This window comes from Athene noctua, chromosome 10 (genome assembly GCF_965140245.1).
Source record: "Athene noctua chromosome 10, bAthNoc1.hap1.1, whole genome shotgun sequence".
NCBI classification, from domain to species: Eukaryota; Metazoa; Chordata; class Aves; order Strigiformes; family Strigidae; genus Athene; species Athene noctua.
Window position 1 is genome coordinate 14,956,987 of NC_134046.1, and position 21,695 is coordinate 14,978,681.

A 21,695-nucleotide genomic window follows, 5' to 3' on the forward strand; every position below is an offset into this window, starting at 1 on the left:
CAGCAGCTGACACCCCGTAGAACAAAAGTCCTGTCATCATTAACAGTACTGAGACAAAACTGGTATTGGCAATACTGAGACAGGTCTGTAAGATATTCTTATTGTGCACTGAATCCAAATTAAGCACTAAGTTTTTGAAAATGGACACCTTGTGCTTTGAAGTGTTCAGCGTGGTGACCTACATTTTGTAGTGTTTATCCGTTTTCGTATAGATGCAGACTTGCTAACTCTTCTAGGGTACTATTTATTTTTTAGATCAAGCAAAATTATTTGTACAAACCCCCATGTCCCTTCTTTTCAGTTTCTGCAGGAGCATTTTCTCTGTCCATAATTTCCATGGGGTTTTTTTAATAGAAATGTCTTCAAGTAAATACACAGGTTTGAAAAGCAACTGAAATTTGCATTTTAATCATGATTTATCCCATTACTTTGAACTCAGAAAAAATGTTTGCCCCATATTGTAATTATAGCTGAGGTATACAGATATTATAAGAGTATGTCCCTTTCTTGGGGAAATAAACCACTATACTTTGTGTGAATTGCATTCTAGCACTGTTTTGCATATTTGCATCTCTGAATAAATATTCACTACAGCAAACTATTTCAGCTGGCTTTGGATAATTCAAATACAGCAAGGAAGGGATTATGTTATTTTTAAACATGATAGGTTGAAATCAATTCCGTTTGACATGGTTTTTAATAGTAATTCCATAAAAGCTGTTCTTATCAATAATGTTTAATAGTGGCATGTATAGGTACATCTGTGGGCAAGAGAGGAATAAAATACAGATTAGAGTAAACCGACTACAGATCTGAAGTGCTTCTTAAAAACATTGTCACAACAATGAGGCTAAGAGGCAGATAAAATACATTTGTGAAATTCTGTGTAAGATAAGGTATGAAGTTGTATTGAAGCTAAGGACTAAGGGTGATCAGTTATAATTGTATCAAGAGCAATTAAACTCAAAATTTGAGAAGAGGGGAGCAATAGATGAGGAGAAACTCCTCATTTCTTAGGATGAGAAGTCAGTGATGAAGTTTCCTTCACTCCCCTTAATACAAAACTAAATAAATAAAATCTCAGGAGTAATTTTTAATGCAGTTTTCTGATGAAAACAGCTTTCAGGCTTCACATAGCAGCTGATCTGCTGCTTTGTTTCCCCCTGCATGCTATCTAAAAAACCCGAAACAACCAACGAACCCACAAGTATGTGTGTCTTCTTAGTTTTACACGTAAGCCAAAACACAGATTTAGATTTATTTTTTTTCCCCTTGTGTATGTACGCACATACAGTAACGGATTTCTAGATACCATGTTCTTTCTTAAGCACCTGCTTTGAGCGTTTTTGGCCTTCGGTGAACAGCACAAGAAAGCAATTTTGCCCCTGCAGTTTTACGCAGGCAGAGGTGTATTCTTCGGCCCCTTCACAATGAGTAACACCCTCTCCCTTCCGACGTTTGCTGGGTGGGGACTGGAACCCCTGGCTTTGCAGCGAAGGCAGAGCGACGAAGGCTCCGAGAAATCCCCGGGCTGGCGGAGCGGGCGCTGCCGGCGGAGCGGGCGCCTGGTGCTGCCCCCGGCGGCAAGGCCGCCCGGCGCGGCCCCGGCCGCGGCTCCTCGGGAATGCTGGGAGTGTTGAGTCAGGGGCTGGCAGCCCGGGCACCCGGGCTCGCAGCTGGCGGAGGGAGGCTCGCTGAGGGACGGGGAGACGAGGGACGGGAGCACGCCAGCCTCCCCCGACTGCAGCAGGTTCCCTCGCTTCCTCCCCTCGTAGGTGTTCGGCGGCGCCGGCTCTCCCTGCTGCCTCCTTCCTCCGCGCTACTGAGATGTCAGCTAAACGTGATGTTGTAAAATCCATGTGAGGACGAAAGACAGATGCAATGATTTGAAAGGTGAGACGCTTAAACAAGAATATGGCTGTAATACATTACTGTACAGTTATTGTGATTAAGGAAATCGCTATATATTGCTTTCTACAGCTGTCTGGTGGCTGAAACTGAAAAAGAAATTGCAGAACAGGCTTTTTCTATTGCTTTAGAAATACATTGTAATAAATGGGACCAAGTGCACATCTCATTCTGGAAACAGAGTGCCTCTCCCTACAGAATCGTCGACCAGAAACCTCTCTTGCAATTTCTATTAAAAGCAACCATAGGAGTCTCATTTTTTGTGCCCAGTGTTTAAAGATATTATTGTTGTTGTTAAAGTTTTCTAGAACAGAATGGATGCGCTTTGAAAATTGCTAGCTTTATACCTAAATAGTAGATAATGTTTGGTGTTTTAAAAATCGTGTCAGGAAAAAGGTGAGAGATTTCTAGTTCCCTCCTAGTGGCTGGTGAATGGAAAGCAGAAACTAACAGGATATTATTTTGCAGTTAGATAATTAATGAATACTTACTGAGGTCCCTCATTTATGACGCTCTGTGATTTAATTTTTTTTTTAATGATCATTTTAGGTTGGATAAGAGTGATGTATACGATAAAATCCATGCATATATTCATCAAGGATACATACATGTATTTTGCTAGAGTAATAATGTGATGGAAAAGGAATATACATATATATATGTATTTTTATTAGTGTGTGATTGATCTCTAGGCGGCTACCTGCTAAGCCTTGTGATGGATGGATGGGAATCTACTCCCTTAGCGGCGAAGTGATATTTCCCTGTTGATGGACACACCAACCGACCACTTGCATTGGCAGATACAAGCTCGTTGCAAATAAGCACGGCCAATAAGTGCAGCCAAGAGGAGGGCAAATCCTACTTGTCAGGGTTAGTTTTCTGGTTGCCTTTTCAAATCAGTGGTTTCACTTAACTATTTGTTTGTTTGGCATTTGGTTTTATTTCCGATTCCTCTGCCCCCCTCCCCATGGGCATGTCTAGGGCGGCCGCCTCGCACGCAGCCCCCTCCCGGCAGCTCCTCCGAGCGCAGGCCCTTCTCCGCCTGCCCCCTCCTTCGAAGGGCGGGGAAGGGGGGAAGGTTCCCCCCTCCGTCAAGTCGCTTCTCTGCAGGCACCTCGTTTCCCAGTGGCGAAGTCCAGGACGGAGAGGCTCCTCCGTCTGAGGCTGCCCCCGCCAGCCTGCCGGCCGCCCGCTCTGAGGGAGGATGCTGTGGGGATCCGATACCGCCCCCCTCAGCAATTCGTCCAACTCCGCCGCGCTGGCTGAGCCGCTATAAGCAGGGCGCGGGGAGAGGCCTCCCGCGGCCCCGCGCTCGGTCGTTTCCCGCCCCGGGGGCAGGGGGGCCGTGGCACTGCCCGCCCCGGCTCGCCGCTCGTCAGCGAGGGGCGAGGAAGCCCGACCACCTTCCCGGCCCAGCTCCCCCCACGGCCGGCGGCGTCAGAGCGGCGCGCCCGCCCCTCCCTGCGTCTCTGCAGGGACCCCTAAAGCGATCGCTCTGCGGGGGGGGCTTCCTTCAATCTTCCTGGCAGAGATGACCCCCCCGCCGCTGCCGCTCTGCCAGCGGCACCTCTCCGCCTCACTGCGGGCGGAGGGCAGGCAGGCAGGGAGGGAGGGAGGGGGGACCGCCCCGCCCCGCCCTGCCCCGCCCTCCTCGGTGGGCGGCGCGGCCACGCCCCGGCTCGCCGGGCTGGGAGAGGGCGGAGGCTGGCGCGTGCCGCCCGCCGCTCGCTCCTCGGGAGCTCGCGCGGGGCCTCCCAGGGGCGGGGGACCCCGCGCCCCCTCCGCGCCCCCTCCGCGCCCCCTCCGCGCCCCCTCCGCGCCCCGCCTGGCGGGGTCAGGCCGCTGCCGTCGTGCTTCGCCGCTGGGGTTTTCTTTACCCCTTTTCCATGGCAGAGCGAAGGCTCGTGCAGCCGCTGTCTCCTCACGGTCTCAGCTGCTTGGGCAGGGCATCCCCCATTGCCTCTGTTCCCTGGATGCGAAGAGGAGAAGGACCCTTTGCAGGGTCTGTTTTTGCACACAGGCAGTGTGTAATGGTAAGTTTCTCTCGTTCCCTTAAGGAATGTTTCTGTGGGAAAAGCTTTGTTACCGTTTCTTGATGCACGAAATTTACAGTCCAAGTCTTGGCTTCGTGGGTGGCTGTGTTAAGGGGGTGTGCGTGTGAAAATAAGTCTTTCCACATTTCTTTGGTGCTTTAAAAGAAAGCTTTCCACTCCTGTGATTTTTGTTTGAAAGGTCTGTGTAAAACAGTTTCCAAAGGCAGCAAGGTGAGTTAGCAATTTCACTTCTTCTAGAGGAAACTGGGGGTAAGGAGGAGTGACTTTTTGTCCTGAGTGAAAGAACAGTTTCTTCTTCCAAAGGATTAATGAGATAAGGGCAGTCCCTCAGGCTTATGGCTTCACAGCTCAAGTTGAAACTAGATGTTTAAACTATGGAGAAACTCTGTGCTGCATCTCTTATAAGTGCACCCAGGGTGGGGTAGATCTTCCAGTTAAGAACTGAGAGACTTCTTATTTGTTGTTTTTTGTAGTGCTACTTCTATTGTATTATGTCTTCAAATAGACATTTTCTTTTATCACCACTAGAATTTCAAATGCAGGGGGAAGGAGCTACTGTTTTGCCAGTGAAAGGGGAAGGGAGTATGTGGACTCTCCTTGGCATTCTCTCAGAAATGCCATTTACTTGAGAGAGTAGATGGTAAAAATACTGACTCCAGAAAACAGTTGAGTAAATAATTTTGAAGGCTAGTACCGAGGATTGAAAGGCGATTTCTGTGTTGGAGAAAGTGTGTTTAGACAGGCTTGGAGGAGACTTGTTTGCCGTTATCTTTAAATAGCTCCTATTTTAATCCTGCTCAGTTAGTGGGGTGCCTAGGTTGATATGGTGTATTCCTGAATGTGGAAGATGATACGGTCTTGTTTTCCTTCCTTATTCTAGTAATGGGATCACGTGCTTTGACTTTCTGATTGTGTGGGTTTTTTTCTTCCTCTGCCATGAAGATGGGTTTATGAATAGAAAGTGTCTTCTGTCTTGAACTAAGATGCATCCCTTTTTCCAGTAGGTAGTGGATGAAATGGTTTCCATCCTTTCCAAGCATGAATAAGAAAGTTGGCATGTAGAGGCATCTGTTCTTTCCCATCCTACTGTGCAAAATAGAGTTCCTTGCCTTAGAAAGTGTGTGTGTCTGGTCTTCCTGAGCATTGGCCTCTTTTATCTTCTCTTAGTGTTTGAATGCCTTATTATACTCATTATAGTTATGATACTCTCTCTTGTGGTTAAGCTGCATTTGGAGGAGATTCATTTTACCACCTCTTGTACTCTATGGGTAGTTCTTCAATCCCCTAACCTACTAGTAGTCAAATTCTGGGTCAAATTCTGATGAATGGTAGTGTAAGATGTAATTATCTATGCCTGTTGCCTCTCCTATTTCTTGTCTGCTCTGAAGGCTGTAGAAAGGTGGCAAGGGAAGGGCTTGCCCATATTCTTAGCAGCCAAATATCAAGTAAGCACATTCAGCCATTTTAGAATGTCAGATATACCTGATATTTAGAGAATTAGCTATTCAGCATGCATGTTTTTGTAAAAGAATGCCTAAGGTGATTTTCTTGCTTTAGAAAGATGACTCTTGCAGACCTTTGAAGGATGACTAACAGAAGAGTGGGTTGTTCACACCTCAAAGAGGGTGAGGCAACCAGCCTGTGTATCACTTCCGAAGACAACATATGTTCTCCCACCTGTATCTCTTATGGTGTTTATTATATTTTTATCTACTGTGATGCATTTGTTATCTTCTCAGTTTAATTTAGTTTGTAAGATGCCTGGGATATATATGGAGATGGTTAGTCAGATCCACCTAGGAAATATGTCTGTGATACTGAATCTGAATTTATTTACTTTTTTTTTTTTTTTTTATAATGTGACTGCTCTTTTATTTGTGAGCTTATATTTGCTTTCTTCAGCTTTAGGGTTGCTTTAAAATATTTTTGTGGTGTAAGTTTTAGTTTTTGAGTGATCTTCTCTGTACTTAGCAATGATGAGGTTGCCTCAACTTATTTATTCTGCAAGATTAATACAACTCTATATTTTCTATAAAGTCCTGGAAAAAGGGCAAGAGTTACTTTAAAGCAAAATGAAATTATAATTTCTTTCTGAGGATCATAGTTGATCAAGAGAAAGCTTAGAAATTAAATTCTCTAAATGAACTGGATAGTACTGTTGCTTCTTGGTGATACTTAGAGAAAAATGCAAAGGCAGATCAGCAGAAACATCAGTTAAATCTTTTTCTAGGGCACTTGATTTTAAATTGGTCACTTTTTTGATATGTAATGGATTTTATAAAGAAATCTATTTGAAATAAAGTAAGATGGATTCGTGTTGGCTTGTTACTGCTTGTATGTAAGGTGTGATCAAAAAAACCCTTGCCTTAGGCAATGGTTGTGGAGTATTTGTGGGGTCTGAGAAATTTTATAAGCATAGATATCCAGTGTTTATATATGCAAATTTAAATGTCTTTGAGTTAACATTGATAGTGTAGTATTTAAGTAGTGTTGTTGCTTTCTTGACTGTTGATCACTGGGAGTTCTTATGATTCATTTAGTGATAGCAGCCTTCTCAGTGCCCAGCTTTGGAATATTTTAAATAGCCAGATTTTGTTTTGGAGTAGTTGTAACAATTAGGAACACCAGCCTCATCTTCTTTCAGAGTCAGTCTGTCAGGTGCTGAGCTCTGACAAAGGAGAGAACAGTAGCAAAGATGTTTTAGCACTTCTCTGGATAAGGCTCCATTACTGTCACACCGTTTCTCTTCTCAGAAACCTGGAATTCCTTCATGATATTAGAAGTGTAGACTTTGAGATGGACAGTTTACATGTTTGGAAAGTTGTATATCACTACAATCTCTTTAATTTGTAAAGAGAATAATGAGGGAGAACTGTAGTGTCAGAATTTCTGTTCTTTTAGGTTGGCAGATGAAATGTGTCTAAGAATGTGAGGTATGCTTAAGGGTTTCGAGTTGTGATTGGATGAGTGGAAGCCTTTGATGTTTTAGATGTTTAGCAAAGCCTAAGGTTTTCTGAGAAGTTTTAAGATCAGGTTTTTGAAAGGGGGATATCAGCTTTCTAGACTATCTTTTCTAGACTCTCTTAGATACTCAATCATGCAGATTGCCATTCACTGGAAATGCTTCTGGCTAGTTAACAGGTGGCTTCCTTAATGACCAGTGTACTTTTTATTTAAAGTATCCTACTTCCAACAAATACAGTCTTTTTCTAAGCTTCTTACTGCTTGTCACGCCTATTATCCTATCCCTCTAACTGAAGTCACAGTGCAGATGTAGAATGTAGCACCTAAATTCTACAGAAATGGAAAATTATGAGACATTTATTTTGGAATTAAGTCACATGAAAAAAAAATAGCTCAAATTGTGTGGGAAATGCCTTGGAACGGTGAAAGGAGTAAGAAGATCAGTGAAAGATAAATGGTATAGGTATGTGTAAAAATGATGTGCTGGGATAACGCTGGAGTTGATGGGGGAAACTTCTAAAGAAAGCAATGTCTGTAATGATTGCCTAGCTGGATATAATGTGCAATTTATTTTGAAAGATGTGAAAGAAATGCAATAAAAGTCTCTGCCATTCCTCAACTTAGTCCAACAGATCATATGTTGCACAGAGCATTGGTAATATGTGCAACAGTTTCCCTCCAAGTACATAGCTCAGATCACTTGGGATGAATGCTGATTTATTGGCCATACTATTCTTCTGACTGAGAGGCTAACAGAACACACTTTGGTGACTTCTTTCCAATTGCTAAAGGAGGTTTACTGTGTCCACACTCATGGCTACACTATTTGGCTTCCATTTGGATTGTCTCATTGCAAAAATAACACATTGAATGGACTTGGAGACCACAGTACTTGAATTCTCACAAAGTGATTTTTCTTTGTCAAATATGAGTTGAATCCCATTGGAGATTGTGCTGATGCTTCTTTGGCTTTCAGTATTGTTAACTAAATGCTTTTTATGGTCAGTAAAATTATTTACAGGTACTCTGCTAAGATACATATTATGTCTGTGGTATGTGCAATGCCTGAATCATTTAATAACTTTATAAAACATCATAGGCCTGTGTTATTTCTGTGATGGTGTGGACTTTGACTTAAATAGTATTTTGTAGTGCGTCATTTTCCTCAAAATAAATTGTTTAAATACAGTTCTTGCCACTTAAGTTCTTTGAACAATTTGGGTTAGTGGATGAATATGACATGGTAAAGAATAGTTCTTTTTGTTGACTGATGTCAAATAATAGTGCAAGAAATGGGTACTCTCAGGTGCTCCTCTGGAAGACAATTTGCTGTGTAAAGCATGTTTATTTTTGATGGCTAAGTATTGGCAGTCATGATGTACCTTGGCTTTCATTTATATTCTTTCACAGACTTCATTTGAAATCTGCTCAGACAATTTGTTTTTCCTTAAGGAAAGCAGTTACAGTAACATCTGTCATCAATGTCAGATGTTCACGTCAGATGCTTATAAGGACTTATAAATTGCACTTGTGAATTGGTGTGGTTATGCTCAGCTGAGATGGGTTCAGTGTCAGCACAAAGGTGGAAGATTGGGTTGTGCTATGAAGTTGTTAATAACCAGCAACTAAGTGGTTGGGGAACTCTTTTCAATCTATTCTGTGAATGAAGAAATAAAGAAAAAAGTAATTCCAGAAGTGCAGTGCCTTCTAATGGTTTCAGGGTGCTGATTCTATGCTGAATGGAGGGGTAATCTGCTAAATCACTTGCATAACTTACAGAGCCTGTAAGTTCCTTGGAGAACTTTGATCTAACATGGCTGAGGCACAGCCGGTTTCTTTTTTTTTGGCATGAGCATACCATTTGAATGCACAAATACGAGCTTTTGTTTTATGGTTTGAGTATGTATGTTACTACTTTTGAATCCAATAAATTTAAAATGCATGGTGGATATTTAGGCTTGCTAAATTTTAAATATCTCAATATTTAAGTATTTTAAGAAAATGCTGGAAGTTACACAGGTAGTCTTAATAGCTGATGCTATGACTATTGTGTTGCTTTCCTTATGAGAATGGAAACTTTGTAGCAAAAAAGAAAGAGCTTTATTCTGCGATACATAAGCCTGTGTTTAATAACATTCATGTGAATAGCCTTAGTGAATTCAATTGAAAATAGTCTATTGGGTAGAAGTATCTCTGATTATTTCCAAGATAGACTTAAAAATTTCAAATTCATTTTGAAATGAAAAGTATTACATTAATGTAAATGACAGAACATTCTTAAACATACTTAATGTGAAAATAGACAACTTTACAGGTCTCATAGTAAATTCAATCAATTTCCTTTGACATTATTTTCAGTTCTTATGTTTTATTTTTAAAACAAGTAACTGCAGTCTTAAAGGTGTGTTTAATATGTATGTGTTATCAGGTGAACACCTTTATGTTTCAAAGACTGTTGGTGTGAATGTTGACAGTATAGACATTTGATGTTGCATGAACATGTGTAACAAGTTTTTTTGTTATTCTACCTTTGTGGTCTTATTTGAAAAACATGGTTTATTTTGGCATTATCAGAACGTTCCTGATGCATCAGAAACATGTCTTTTCCTGTTGCAGACATAATTTGTAAGGAAATATTTGTTTAATGTAATGATGTTTTACTTCTGTCATTCCTGAACGTTTACTGACACTGTTCTGTGTCTTTTATTGTTAATCTCTTGTAACCTTACTTGCTACTATGTATAGCAAGGGGAAAGACAGATAACAGGTGTCACACATAAGTGTTTACAAAAGCTTTCAGTTTGAAGCAATGTCTTTAGTATACACACACATATATAAAAGCATTAAAAACATTTTAATAAAGTATAATTTTTATGAATCTCTTGTTTGATCTTCAAAAGTAATACAAATATGGTATTTTCAATACCTGGATTCTAAGAGTGCTCTTTCGCAAGGTCTAAAGCATCATGATAGCTTTTCCGTATAGGTTCATCATTCCCAGTTTTTGGGAGTGAACCTCAATCTATCTTCCCTTCTTGCATGATGATGTAACAGTAGATGTAACAAACTTCTGCAATAATATTTGTCTTTGTAAGTAAGTGTTGCTTAATACTCACAATGGGTTCTGTTAGTCCAGAGTGTGTGAATGGAAAAAATAAATGCACAAAATTTTTCTATAAGAAAAACTAAGGTTTCTATCAGAATTGCAATTCAGTGTCATCAGCATGCATACAATTTAGAATTAACTTGATTAGAAGATCTAAACTTTGTTTAGAGGATCCTTACCTACCTCACATTTGACTGAAGAATTTGGACCATAATTTCCTTTGTCAAGGGTTCAGTTTTCCTTCATCATAAACAAGGCAGAAGCAATGTGGACTAGATGATAAGTTAGCAACACAAAGTTGTCAATGTGAATCAACCTACTTGGTTCACTTTTTATTGTCTACAACTTGGATGTTCCGTGAGCAAGGTAAATGAGATTGCAGCTAAGAAAAAGAAGCTTGGCTATTTAAATCATAATATAGATATATTATTTTTTACTTAGTTTTTGTTATTTTTTTCCTTTGTCCTACTATTTTATTTATCTTTTAAAAATAATTATAAAAATGGAGATTCAAGATCCATTATGTCTTCATTTGATTCTTTACATATCTTTATAATGAAATATGTGTAGTATTGCTAGAGAAAAAAAATCTTTTAAAATATGTCTAGAACTGTCTCTTGTGTCCCTCTTGAAGTTACAGGTGCTCTGTAAAGAAGCTTTAAAAATTATGCTTTTGTAATTTAAAAATATAAATAAGAACTAACGGATTACTTTAAAAGGGAAGAAAGGTTTTGTAGATATTTAAAATTTAGAAATAATAGAAAAAAACTAAGACTGGTCTTCCAGTTTTTGCTAGAAAACCTTAAGGTTTTCTTAGATCATGCTTATTTTTAAGCTCTAACTTCTCAATTGAAATAGAAAGGTAATTCAATCTCTAACAAATACTGTGTTTCTGTAAATCGTTAAATAGTCATTCAAATCAGGTAAATTTTGGGAAAAGCAAAGTTGTGCTGCTTATTAGGCATAATTTTTAAGTAATCCTAAAGAATGGTGTATACTTTCAAGTTCTACTATTTTTTCTCCCAAACGAGACTATTTCAGTAAAAATTTAAGATGTTTAATTTTTTTACTGCTGCTTAATAGTCATTAAAGTAAAAATACTGTTTGTCTGACTAACCCAATTCTGGTGCCTTAGAATAATCCCCCACAAGAGACTGGAGTTTGTAAATGCAGGCTTGCATTGATAAATGAGATTTCTTATTGAGAAAGAAATAAGAAGTGATTAACAATTGTGGGATGGCACCTGCATGCCTGCAAAGACTGAAATGTTAGGAGTTCTTTCTCTGGAAAGGCAAAAGCTTGCCAAGCCTTTAAAAATATCTGTGTACTCAGAGAAGGTCATTATGGTGCCTGAAATTTGAGAAAACTGAAAAAACTGGAGAGGTGCAGAGAGGGTTTTGGAATGTATGTGTTTCTAGCCCTTATTACTTGGGATTCACACCACCCACCCCCCAACAAAAAATAGGATCTTAATGTTAAAAGTTGCAGAGAGAGCAGATGGCTGGCAAAACAATGGCACAATGAGCTCAGGACTGAACTTTGATCAGTTAAAACTGAGGTATTTTACTTTGCATCTTTGAAACTCTTAACAACACTGTTAATGTGGGTGCTTAATATTTTAAACAAAGGATGATGCTATACATCCCTGCTTCTGTTGATTGACCATTAAATCAGAATAAATTTGGATAGTGATATATAGTCTGCATTGGAAGATAATTTGTTGTGCTTGCTCGGATAGAGCGAGCACAGATAGACACACTGCCTGTAACTTTTTATAAAGATACAGTGTTTTCTCTGGCAAAACCAATGAAAGTTATATGTGATGATTCTGCCATTGCTTGGCTATAGAAGCCTCTTTTTTAAAAAATGATTTATCTTCAAGTCTTTAATATTTGACACAACATAAGAAAAGTAAAATAGAACAAATCTTAAATTTCTCACCTCCCTTAAGCATCTTAGAAACCCCAGGGAGACTTTCTTTTGTCACATGCAAGAGTGCAGGAAATAATTATTTTAGCGGAAGTCTTAGAGATAAATTGTTAAGAACAAGGAGAGACCTACCTTAAAAGTTACAAAGTAATGGAGGTGTCAGTTGGTGCGTTTCAAATAGTACTTTTACTAAAAGCCTATTTCTAATTAATATTATGCTTTAAAAGTGTTTTAAAATAATTACAATGTCTCTAGCATTGTAATAAAGAGAAAAAGTCAGTGCATTGAAAAAATGTACCTCCACTGAATGCTAGCCTTATTTTAAAACTGTGAAACTTGTATAAAAGAGAATTCAAAAGGTATTGTTGACTCTTCACTTAAATATATGTGAGTAATATAATTGACAATCCTGATAACTCAGTCAAGAACTGCTTGTTTTTCAAGATTTTTAATACTGCATTTTGAGCAAATGTTTCCATTGCTGGAGTTTTCTGATTGCATGATAAGTATTAATTGCTGTCACTGCACCTGACAACATTAGAATGCCTGACAACTTAATTTTCCATGTATGTCATTAGATGCATATTCAGCAGCCATTCCTACCTTCTGCTTCATATACTATTTCTTTTGTATGAAATAGAAATGAAAGGCAGAGAGGTGTGATGAATTAATCCTCTGAGGTGATAAATGCCAATTCTTTCATTTAGCCTTGATGGAAGTTCAGACATCGACAACCTGCGAGACTAAAACAGATTTGGAAACTTATTTTATACACAATTCTGTATGTACTATTTTTATAACTAACTTCAAGAGAAAGTAGGCAAATTAATGTTTATTGACAAGGTAAAAAATTTATTGTGCAGGCGGTGCAGGCAGTGTAAAACATTTACATTAGAAATGCAGGATCAGGACACTGAGGAACCTAAATGAAGATGATGTTGCTTTTAATGTTGGTCATGTATATTTTGCTTTTCAAACTTCTAAGGACCAGTAGAGTAGTAGGAAGACATGTGTGATTTTCTTCTTATGGTTAAAAAATGGTAATTTAATAAAAGTAATTTGATCAATCTGACAAGTCTGGTAAGTAGGAAGAAAGAATATTTTGCCCTTTTAATAAAAATAATGCAGGTCTTGCACTAACCCCATGTGAACCAGAGTTTTGTTCATTATCTTTTTGTTATGTCATTAAAATAAGACATGCTGTGCTGCTCAGATGAATGGAGGAAGGAAGCAATACTGTACAATATCTAGTTTGCATCAGCTGGCTGTTTAGGTTTTTTTTTTTGTTAAAAATCAACATAGATAATAAGAAACATGCAAAGAAAAGAATATCTTCTTTTATGAGGACATGTTGAGTCACTGTTAAAGCAGTCAGAAACCTAGGTAAAACAAAGGAATGTGCCAGAAGTATTTCTGGCTCTTGGTCACTGCTTTAAATACACATGCATCCCTGGACTTCTACATACAGAATGTTTTTTGTGGTGATAAGAGAGTATTTAAATGATTCCTTTATTTTAATAAAATCCTTACTGTTTGCCAGATGTGTTTATGGAACAGAACTTTTTCTGTGAATCTCCTTCCTTTTGTGGTGTCTCAGAAAGCACAGAAAATGAGCCCTGGTGGAGAGTATAGGAGTGTTATCTTCTACATCATCTCTTAATTCTTCTGTTTTGTTGCTTTTGGCTTTTATCTGGGGAGCCGTATAGTACTAAGCAGTTTTAGACAGTTTGGAAGCCACTGAGTACTTCCAAAATCAGATTGATGATTTCTGCATTTAGCTGTCCTTATATATTGTTTGGAGAGGATAGCTGTAAGGAAGGGGTTCCCTTAAACCTTTTTGTAGTATTACAAACGTTTGAGCTCTTGGCTGAATGTTAATATTGGCAAGTAGTTGTGCAAAGCTATTAAATATTTGGCTAATATCCAAACTTACTGCTGACTAGGTGGTTCAGGCCAGAGGAGGAGATACAGAAGCTAAATTGGCCTGAGCTTTCTCAGCATAATTGTCAGGATTCTTCAGACACACAGCCCTATGCCTGATCTGTATTTTGGTGTCTGTTGTGGCATCACTGTGACTGCCTATGTATTATAGAAGGTGTAAATGGTCAGCAGGTGAGATATATTGACACAAAGTAGCTCCATGTTCAAATACTGGTTAATGGTAAGGAAACAGTACCACACACTCTAATGAAACTAATAGCATGCCCTCGTCTGAGCATAAAACCAAAAAATGAAACACCAGACCCCCAAAAAACAGGAGGAGGAAGAAATTAAGTCTCTTTACCCTTCGCTAAAAATGCTTGGCTGCTGTTAGTAATACGAATGATTTCTGTATGGTTGATACTTTAGATCTAGTAGTCAATGCACTTCTTGAGCATAAGTACTGAAATTTTTCTGCATTTCTTGGTGTTTTCCAGCATAGTGTGATTTGATAATTTTTTAAAAATAAAGTTGTTAATCTGCTGTGGAATTAGCCGCACTGTGTGCTGTGTAGCACTTGCTTGTTAATGAAACTTCTAATGTGAAACTGGTGAGAACTCTGTATGCACTGTGGCTACAGGCAGAATTGATAGCAAAGCTCAAACTGTTACCTGTTTTTAATGGCTTGGAATATCTGATCTGAGACTGCTGGGCTGCTTAGGTCCAAACATTTTACAGGAGAAACATGGAATATAACAACGTATTGTGATTCTTCTGAACTGTATGAAGAAAGAATTTAATAATTTCATTAAAACTTATTCAGACACCACAGACTTTTGTCTGGCAAAATCTAGTTCCATTTTTTTCTGAACCATCTTGATTCACAGAGCCCAGGAAACAGGCAAAGTAGCCCCCAGTCTGTTCTGAGGCCAAACTAAAATGCCTCTACGCAATTCTTTTGGACTTGTTATGAAAAGATTGACAGACCGACACAGAAAATTCTCACGTGCTTTGAACTTGGTGACACTGATTTGTTTAAATATCTTAACAAAATTAATTGTGGGGGTTTGGGGGGGGGGGGGGGGGGAGTGGGGTAAGAGTATGTAACCAGTGAGAACGAGAACTTAAGGGGTCCTCTGAAGACAGTATTTCAAGGAAACTGTGTAATTATGTAAAATGTAGAAGTAATGCATTTGGGGAGTAAATTGAGTGAGACGGACCTTCCACTAGCATCATATTAGAATTCTATGTTTTAAGTCTATATAAGAATAGTTAAAAGGCAAATAAAATGCAATGTCAGAGACACAGGTGATGTGGATAATGTGAACCCATTATGTTATTGTCTGCAGAGTGCAGGTGATGAGATGAAGCAGAAACATGTAACTTAGCCATCAGGATGTATTTTAGCGTGAAACAGACTATTTCTTATTCGCTGAGATTTTCAAGGCTGATGAGAGCATGGGGGGGGTGAGGGGGAGGTGTCTGGTGTCATGCCTCTCCATGTCATGTCCATCCCCTCCCCCTGCCAAGAATGTATGCTTAATTTTTTGGATTCTTTAATATCGTTTTGTTTGCAACACAAAATATTAAAGTCACAATTATAATGGCTAGCTTTTAAGTCATACATTATGTACATTAAAAAGTATTTTTTAAAGTAAGAAAATACTGAGACAAGTAGATGACCATCTGTATTTTTCTAGTACTATTAAGCTGATTTGGATTTTAAAACTCAAAATAACCTTTTCTGGGAAAATGAATATGGTAGGTCTGTGGTCTGTCCCAAACCAGGTTGAATGAATCTGAGTGAGTTTTTGTCTCAGAGAAGTCTTTAGGAGGATATAAAGTTCATGAGTTGTACTGGAGCTTCTCTGTGCTTGCTACTGCAACATCTACAGCTTCTGGCCTTCTATCAAGGGGGAGGATTGGTCTCTTTAGTTATAGGTATGCTGTTCTTGTCTATACAGCTCTCCCATCTACCCCATAATATATGAGATTCTTATGTTTCTGCTTGATTCCATATGTTTCTGCTTGATTCCATTTATCTTTCTCTCTGCCCCTTGCACTACATTGCGTGATGGTTATGCTTCAGTTCAGCAAAACCATCCTTGAAATATTGGGTGAAAAAAGATTGCTTTAGAGGGAGAATTCCCCCCCCCCCCCCCCCGCCTTCCCCCCCTAAATTAAAATAGCAATATAAAATAATTTTTTAAGATAGAATCATCTATATCTCATCTGTCCACTCTAAGTTCAACTGGAAGGCTCTGTGTCAGCAGGTTCTAGGGAAGATGGGAGAAGGAATCTCCTCTCTTTCTTTCCCAGGTGGTAGATAACGATCTCTGTGACAATTGTTGAGGCCCTGAGGCTGATACTGCTTTTTCATGCCTCCAATTCCTGATGTGTTGAGACACACAATAAATCTTCCTGAAGCTAGGAAGGCTCTGTGTATAAGCAGTAAAGAGTAGAAAATTATGTAGGTGCTTTTCTCCCTTCTTCCATAAAGCAGTGGTATATGGCTTCTACTGTGTCTGAGACTCTTCACAGCCATAAAGGAAGGCTCAAGGTTTATCCTTAAGATGTATGCGCTTCCAAAAAGCACACTTTCACATGCTTTCTTTTTTCCAAGGTGCTGGCAAGAAAGCCAGTCTGTATAATTCAGGTTATAGTAGGCAATGAATTGCAAATGAAAATAGAGATAAACTGAGGGAATTTCTTTAAATTGCGATTTTCAGCTTTTGATCTGTGAGCTATCCTTTGTAGCCTGTGAAAGTAAGAAAACCAAGCATATTGTCGGGGTGTTTGCTCTTTCTACATAGAGGTCTCCATCTTGATTAAAACATTTTCAGTGGGGAAGTAAAAATAAGAATGGAAAAAGCTGTGAAGGAAGTAATGCTTCTTTGGTTATTGGTGTTTCACTTCTTTTTTCCTGTTACTTTCAGAATTTTCACAGGCATATGAGAGTGTTAAATCAGTATGTAAACATTATTATTAAAGGAGAAGTTAGCCTCCCTTTGGATGAGGGATGATGATTCCCTTTTTCAGTAGGGCTTAATGGTAAACAATGGAGTGTTAAGCAAGATAAACATGTTCTCTCCTTTAAGATGAGAACTTCTCAAAACTTCACACAAATAGAGAAAAGAAGACAGACGACAACTAATAAACTCTAAAAGGCAAAACAACTACCTAAAAATACGTATTGGAGACATAAACAAAAAAGCTAAGAAGGATATTAAGTGACTCAAAGGAAGAAGCATAAATTGCCTATTTATCAGACTGTGGCAATGGAAAGCAAGAAGTGTAATGATATGATGTAAAGGTATCCTATACCTATATTTTTGAGGATCAACAGATCTACACCAACCCCCATGACCTGGACATGTATCAGGGCTACTGTATCTAAAAATATTTGGTTGTATCCAGTTTGAAGTGACACTGACAGTTTTTAGGCTAGCAATCTTAGTTTTTCACCAGCTCAGATTTTTTTTTTTGGGGTGGTGGTGGTGGGGGTGGGGTGGTGGTGGAGAGAATTGCATCAGTCTAGAAAGTTGCTTTTGTTCAGGATCTGCCATATGCCAGTGGAAGAAAAAAGTTCTTCAGCTTTGATCTCATGTGAGATCTTTGACGGAGCTACAGAACTTTTTCAGGAAACCAGAAATACATGAGGATGGATTTCTCGGAGTGCATTGAGTAAGTTATTTGGCCAGAGGATGGCTGGCACTTGAGAATTAGGATAAGCAATTGCATTGCCCAGGTCACCAGGATGAGATACAATTTTTATTGATCAGTGCATTGAACTTGAAATGGCAGAAAAGCTGCACCATTTTTTTGAGGAACAAGCTGTAGGTCATCTCTTGAATGCTGGATGACAACCGAAAAGGGGGACATATTTGGATACTTAAAAAATGTCAAAATTTGAAAACGCAAATCAGCAAGTTGCATCTGGTTCCTTTAAATCTGTGTGCCATGGAGCTGAATTCTGGAAGCTTTAAGAGGTTTTCATGGCTCAAGAAGTTGGATCAGGCTTTTGCCTCTAGATATAAAAATATTCATGTTATTTTATGGGTTATGTGATCCTGAAGTAGAAGAGGGTAGAATGTGATTTTGTATCTGTCTTCCTAAATAGGTACAATCTAAATTTTCTTGTTGAAGTAGTTACCCCTGCTTTGCTTTATGCATAGTCTAATTGTTTGTAAATGGCAAAAAGTGGTAATGTTTTATGTCAGAATTACTGATCTTGTTAATACAGTTTGTATGGAACAATGCTGTTAGTTGTTTGATCCACTTTGCCAAGGGCAGTGTTTACATTGAAATGAATTACTCTTTAATGGGGCATCCTGGGTGCAGTACAGGGTTCAGTGTTTCCAAATCATCAATGTTGAGTAAATACCACACCCTTACATTTTTGCCCAGCACTCGTACTGGCATTGTCATCAACATTTCAATGTAGTGTAGTGCTGTGCCTTCCACTTCTGAGTCTTGTGATTCTTGACACCAGACTCTTGTGACCTCTTGGGAAGGAGCTGAAAATTCACAAGAATGGCCACTGTTGCAGAATAGTAGTTGAAACAAGTTGCGCTAGTTGAAGCATCTCAGCTAATTCAGATGCATGCTGGTAATTAAAATGAAACAAAAATGTTTTAGACTGTTCTGTCTGTTAAACTTGATGGAAATGTAGCATATACCAAGCAGTTCTTAAAATTCATATAAGCTGTGTGGGATAATGATCAGTGGAGAACTCAGCTTCTTGTTTGCTGACATCATTTGTATCAATGATATTTTAGGCTAATATTGTTGGTGAGAATTTAATATACTAGAGCTTATTAATAAATGTGACATTAAATCATTCTTCTGCCTGTCCCTGCATCAACACTTTTTTTCACAGCAAATGTAGAACAGATGTTGTAAAACACTGGCAAATAATGCATCTGTAGATAATGAGGATGCCTTGAGGGTATGGTTAAAGATTAACAGATTTGACTGAATCCAATTTTTCTAGATCTTCCTCTACTTACCTTTGAAATAAATGGTACTAGATCTGGTTAATGACCACCAATTTAATACCACAAATTTATTGGAATGTTCAGATTTGTTGGGAAAAAAGTATCAGTGGACCTACCTAATTCTAAAGTCCTATTGTATATTTATGCTATGTAAAGTTAATCAATTTATTTGAAACTTGGTAAATTATAGTGATAGTATTGAAGAATTTGAAAACAGAGCATTGGTCCACATCTATCTGTTGTTTGGTTAATTAAATTACAAGGATAGTTCTATCAAAGTAATAATATGATATCCATAGGAAAAGAAAGAAAATTGTATTTCACAAGCACTTCTCTAAATGAAAACCTAGATTATGGTTATGCAGTCTTTTCCTGATGAGCATATTAACGACAAATACCGGCCAGATAGTACTTCACTGAAAAAATAATACTGTGTTGTAATATGTGACAGTTGTTTACAAGGAAATATTCACTTAAATTAGCTTAGGTTTATTGGGTTTTGTTTACTAAAATGTTTTTACTGAACAATTAGAATAGCTGAACTATTAGAAGCATTGTTTCCTTCATCATTTTTCCTATCCAAAAACCTCTTTGTTAATCCAAACAACAAAACTCCTGCTTATTTCCTTGTTCTGTCTTAGTTTAATGTTATTAAAGAACATACAGAACTGCTGAATTGCTACTTTCATACTGTCTTTTGAAAATGTGATATCATAGTTTGAGTAGTTCTTAAATGACTGACCATGTGGAATTATGTAAAGGAAAAAAAAGAGCTGTTGATGTTAATTCTATTAACATATCAGCTAAGATGTTTTTGAGCCCTTGTTGTTTATTGCAACATAAAGCTTGTTAAATTAAGTAAAAATGTCAAGATATTTTCTGCAAGAAAGAAATGAGGAGGTTTTTTTCTGAATGAAATTAGTGTGAAAATGCATTTTTAACTAGTAATCTGAAATACTAAGCCTATAGTAAATTTTATTTTTAAAGTAATTAGGAAGTGGGTTACCTTATTTTCCGATATATGCTGATTACTTGTAAACTTACTTCCCAGGATGAAAATTTACTTAATTTGATAATTTCTTTTTCAGGTCTCTGACTGGAGGAACAATAGATTTTTGCCTACTGGAAGAATGCAGTGAAACTGCCAATATTTCTAGCTGGAATTATAAACTTAATATTCAACTTTAGTGTTACTAGTTTCTTACTAAATAGTACCTCAAAGTAGAAGAAAAATGTATGGAAGTGCAAGAACAATCAGCAACTTAGAAGGAAGTCCCTCCAGGTCTCCTCGATTGCCAAGATCTCCTCGCCTGGGCCATAGGCGAACAAATAGTGGAGGAGGAGGAGGAACAGGCAAGACGTTATCAATGGAGAACATCCAGTCCCTTAATGCAGCCTATGCAACATCTGGACCAATGTATCTGAGTGACCATGAAGGTGTAGCTTCTACTACTTTCCCAAAGGGCACAATGACTCTTGGAAGGGCTACAAATCGAGCTGTGTATGGTGGTCGAGTCACAGCTATGGGGAGCAGTCCCAATATTGCTTCAGCTGGACTTTCGCACACAGATGTCCTTTCTTACACTGATCAGCATGGAGGTCTGACCACATCTTCACACCATCACCACCATCAGGTTCCTTCTATGCTGAGACAGGTTAGAGATAGCACCATGTTAGACCTGCAGGCTCAGCTTAAAGAACTACAGAGGGAAAATGATCTTCTCAGAAAAGAACTAGACATTAAGGACAGCAAGCTGGGATCCTCCATGAATAGCATCAAAACTTTCTGGAGTCCTGAGCTAAAGAAAGAAAGAGTATTGAGGAAAGAAGAAGCGGCCAGAATGTCAGTTCTTAAAGAACAGATGAGAGTTTCCCATGAAGAAAATCAGGTAAGTAATTCTGAAAGTTTCTTTCTGTTGATTTACAGCTAAGTACTTGATGTTTTGTTTATGGTACTGTGTCCTATGCTGGAACAAGTTTGTCATTTACAACAAGACTTGGTATGTCTTTATCTATCTGCCTCTGGCTGCTAAATAGTAGGAGAGCACATTAATAAGAATCTGAATACAGGTTATAATTTCCTTCATGCAGCATTCTTTCACGTTATAGCTGAAAAGAATGATTGTTTGTCACTACTTCTTACTTTGGAGACTTTCTCTATTTTTTTTTTTGCAGCAACAGTCTAAATATACTTATCAGCCTCTTCTGAAGAGGTGAATGAGCCATCTCTGCAAAAGTATAAATGTCCAGAAGCATATTTTGTGAGAGCTGCATAGGGATTTAGCTGACCAGTTTTTTTTAAAGTTAAAAGAAGATATGCCATTAAATACCCATATGTAATCTTCTGTAGTTCTACATTACAGAATGAAGTTGAAGTTGTATTTTCAGAGACCTGTGTCTTAGAAAAAGAGCATCCTTTAAATATATATTTCAAATACTTCTATTTACATTCTTTTCCCAAAGCTCTAAAAAGATTAAAGTATTTTAATCTGGATGAATAAAGCTATAAAATCAAGCTTTGAGACTCTATGCTATTTCACAAAGCTGTACCAAACAGTGGCACAGAATAGATCAAAAAATTCTTGTATTGCTGTCTCCACACACTTTTTGGCTGCTGGTCTTATTTTAAAGCTGCTCCTTTTTAGACCATCTGTTAACTTTCCCCAGACAAAAACACAATCCTGTGTTTCTCTCACTTCCAGATTCCCAATCTAAACTTTGCTGGCAGGCAGCAACAACTGAAATTTTTAATTTACTTCTAAGTTAGTGTTCAGCAGTACTTCCCATAAAACTTTCCACTTCTTAGGTGTGTCGTGG

The 21,695-nt window shown here is 38.4% G+C and overlaps 1 protein-coding gene across 5 annotated transcripts in view; it reads left to right on the plus strand.

Moving 5' to 3' along the window:
* The first annotated feature begins 1,554 nt into the window (after nucleotides 1-1,554).
* Nucleotides 1,555-21,695, plus strand: part of ERC2 (ELKS/RAB6-interacting/CAST family member 2) — a 585,639-nt gene continuing 565,498 nt past the window's right edge. For all 5 annotated transcript variants that reach the window (XM_074914417.1, XM_074914419.1, XM_074914418.1 and 2 more), the window contains exons 1-3: nucleotides 1,555-1,893; nucleotides 2,601-2,778; nucleotides 19,967-20,767. In XM_074914417.1, the coding sequence (XP_074770518.1) occupies nucleotides 20,111-20,767 (657 nt within the window). In that variant the 5' untranslated portion in view covers nucleotides 1,555-1,893; nucleotides 2,601-2,778; nucleotides 19,967-20,110. The remainder of the gene's footprint in view (nucleotides 1,894-2,600; nucleotides 2,779-19,966; nucleotides 20,768-21,695) is intronic.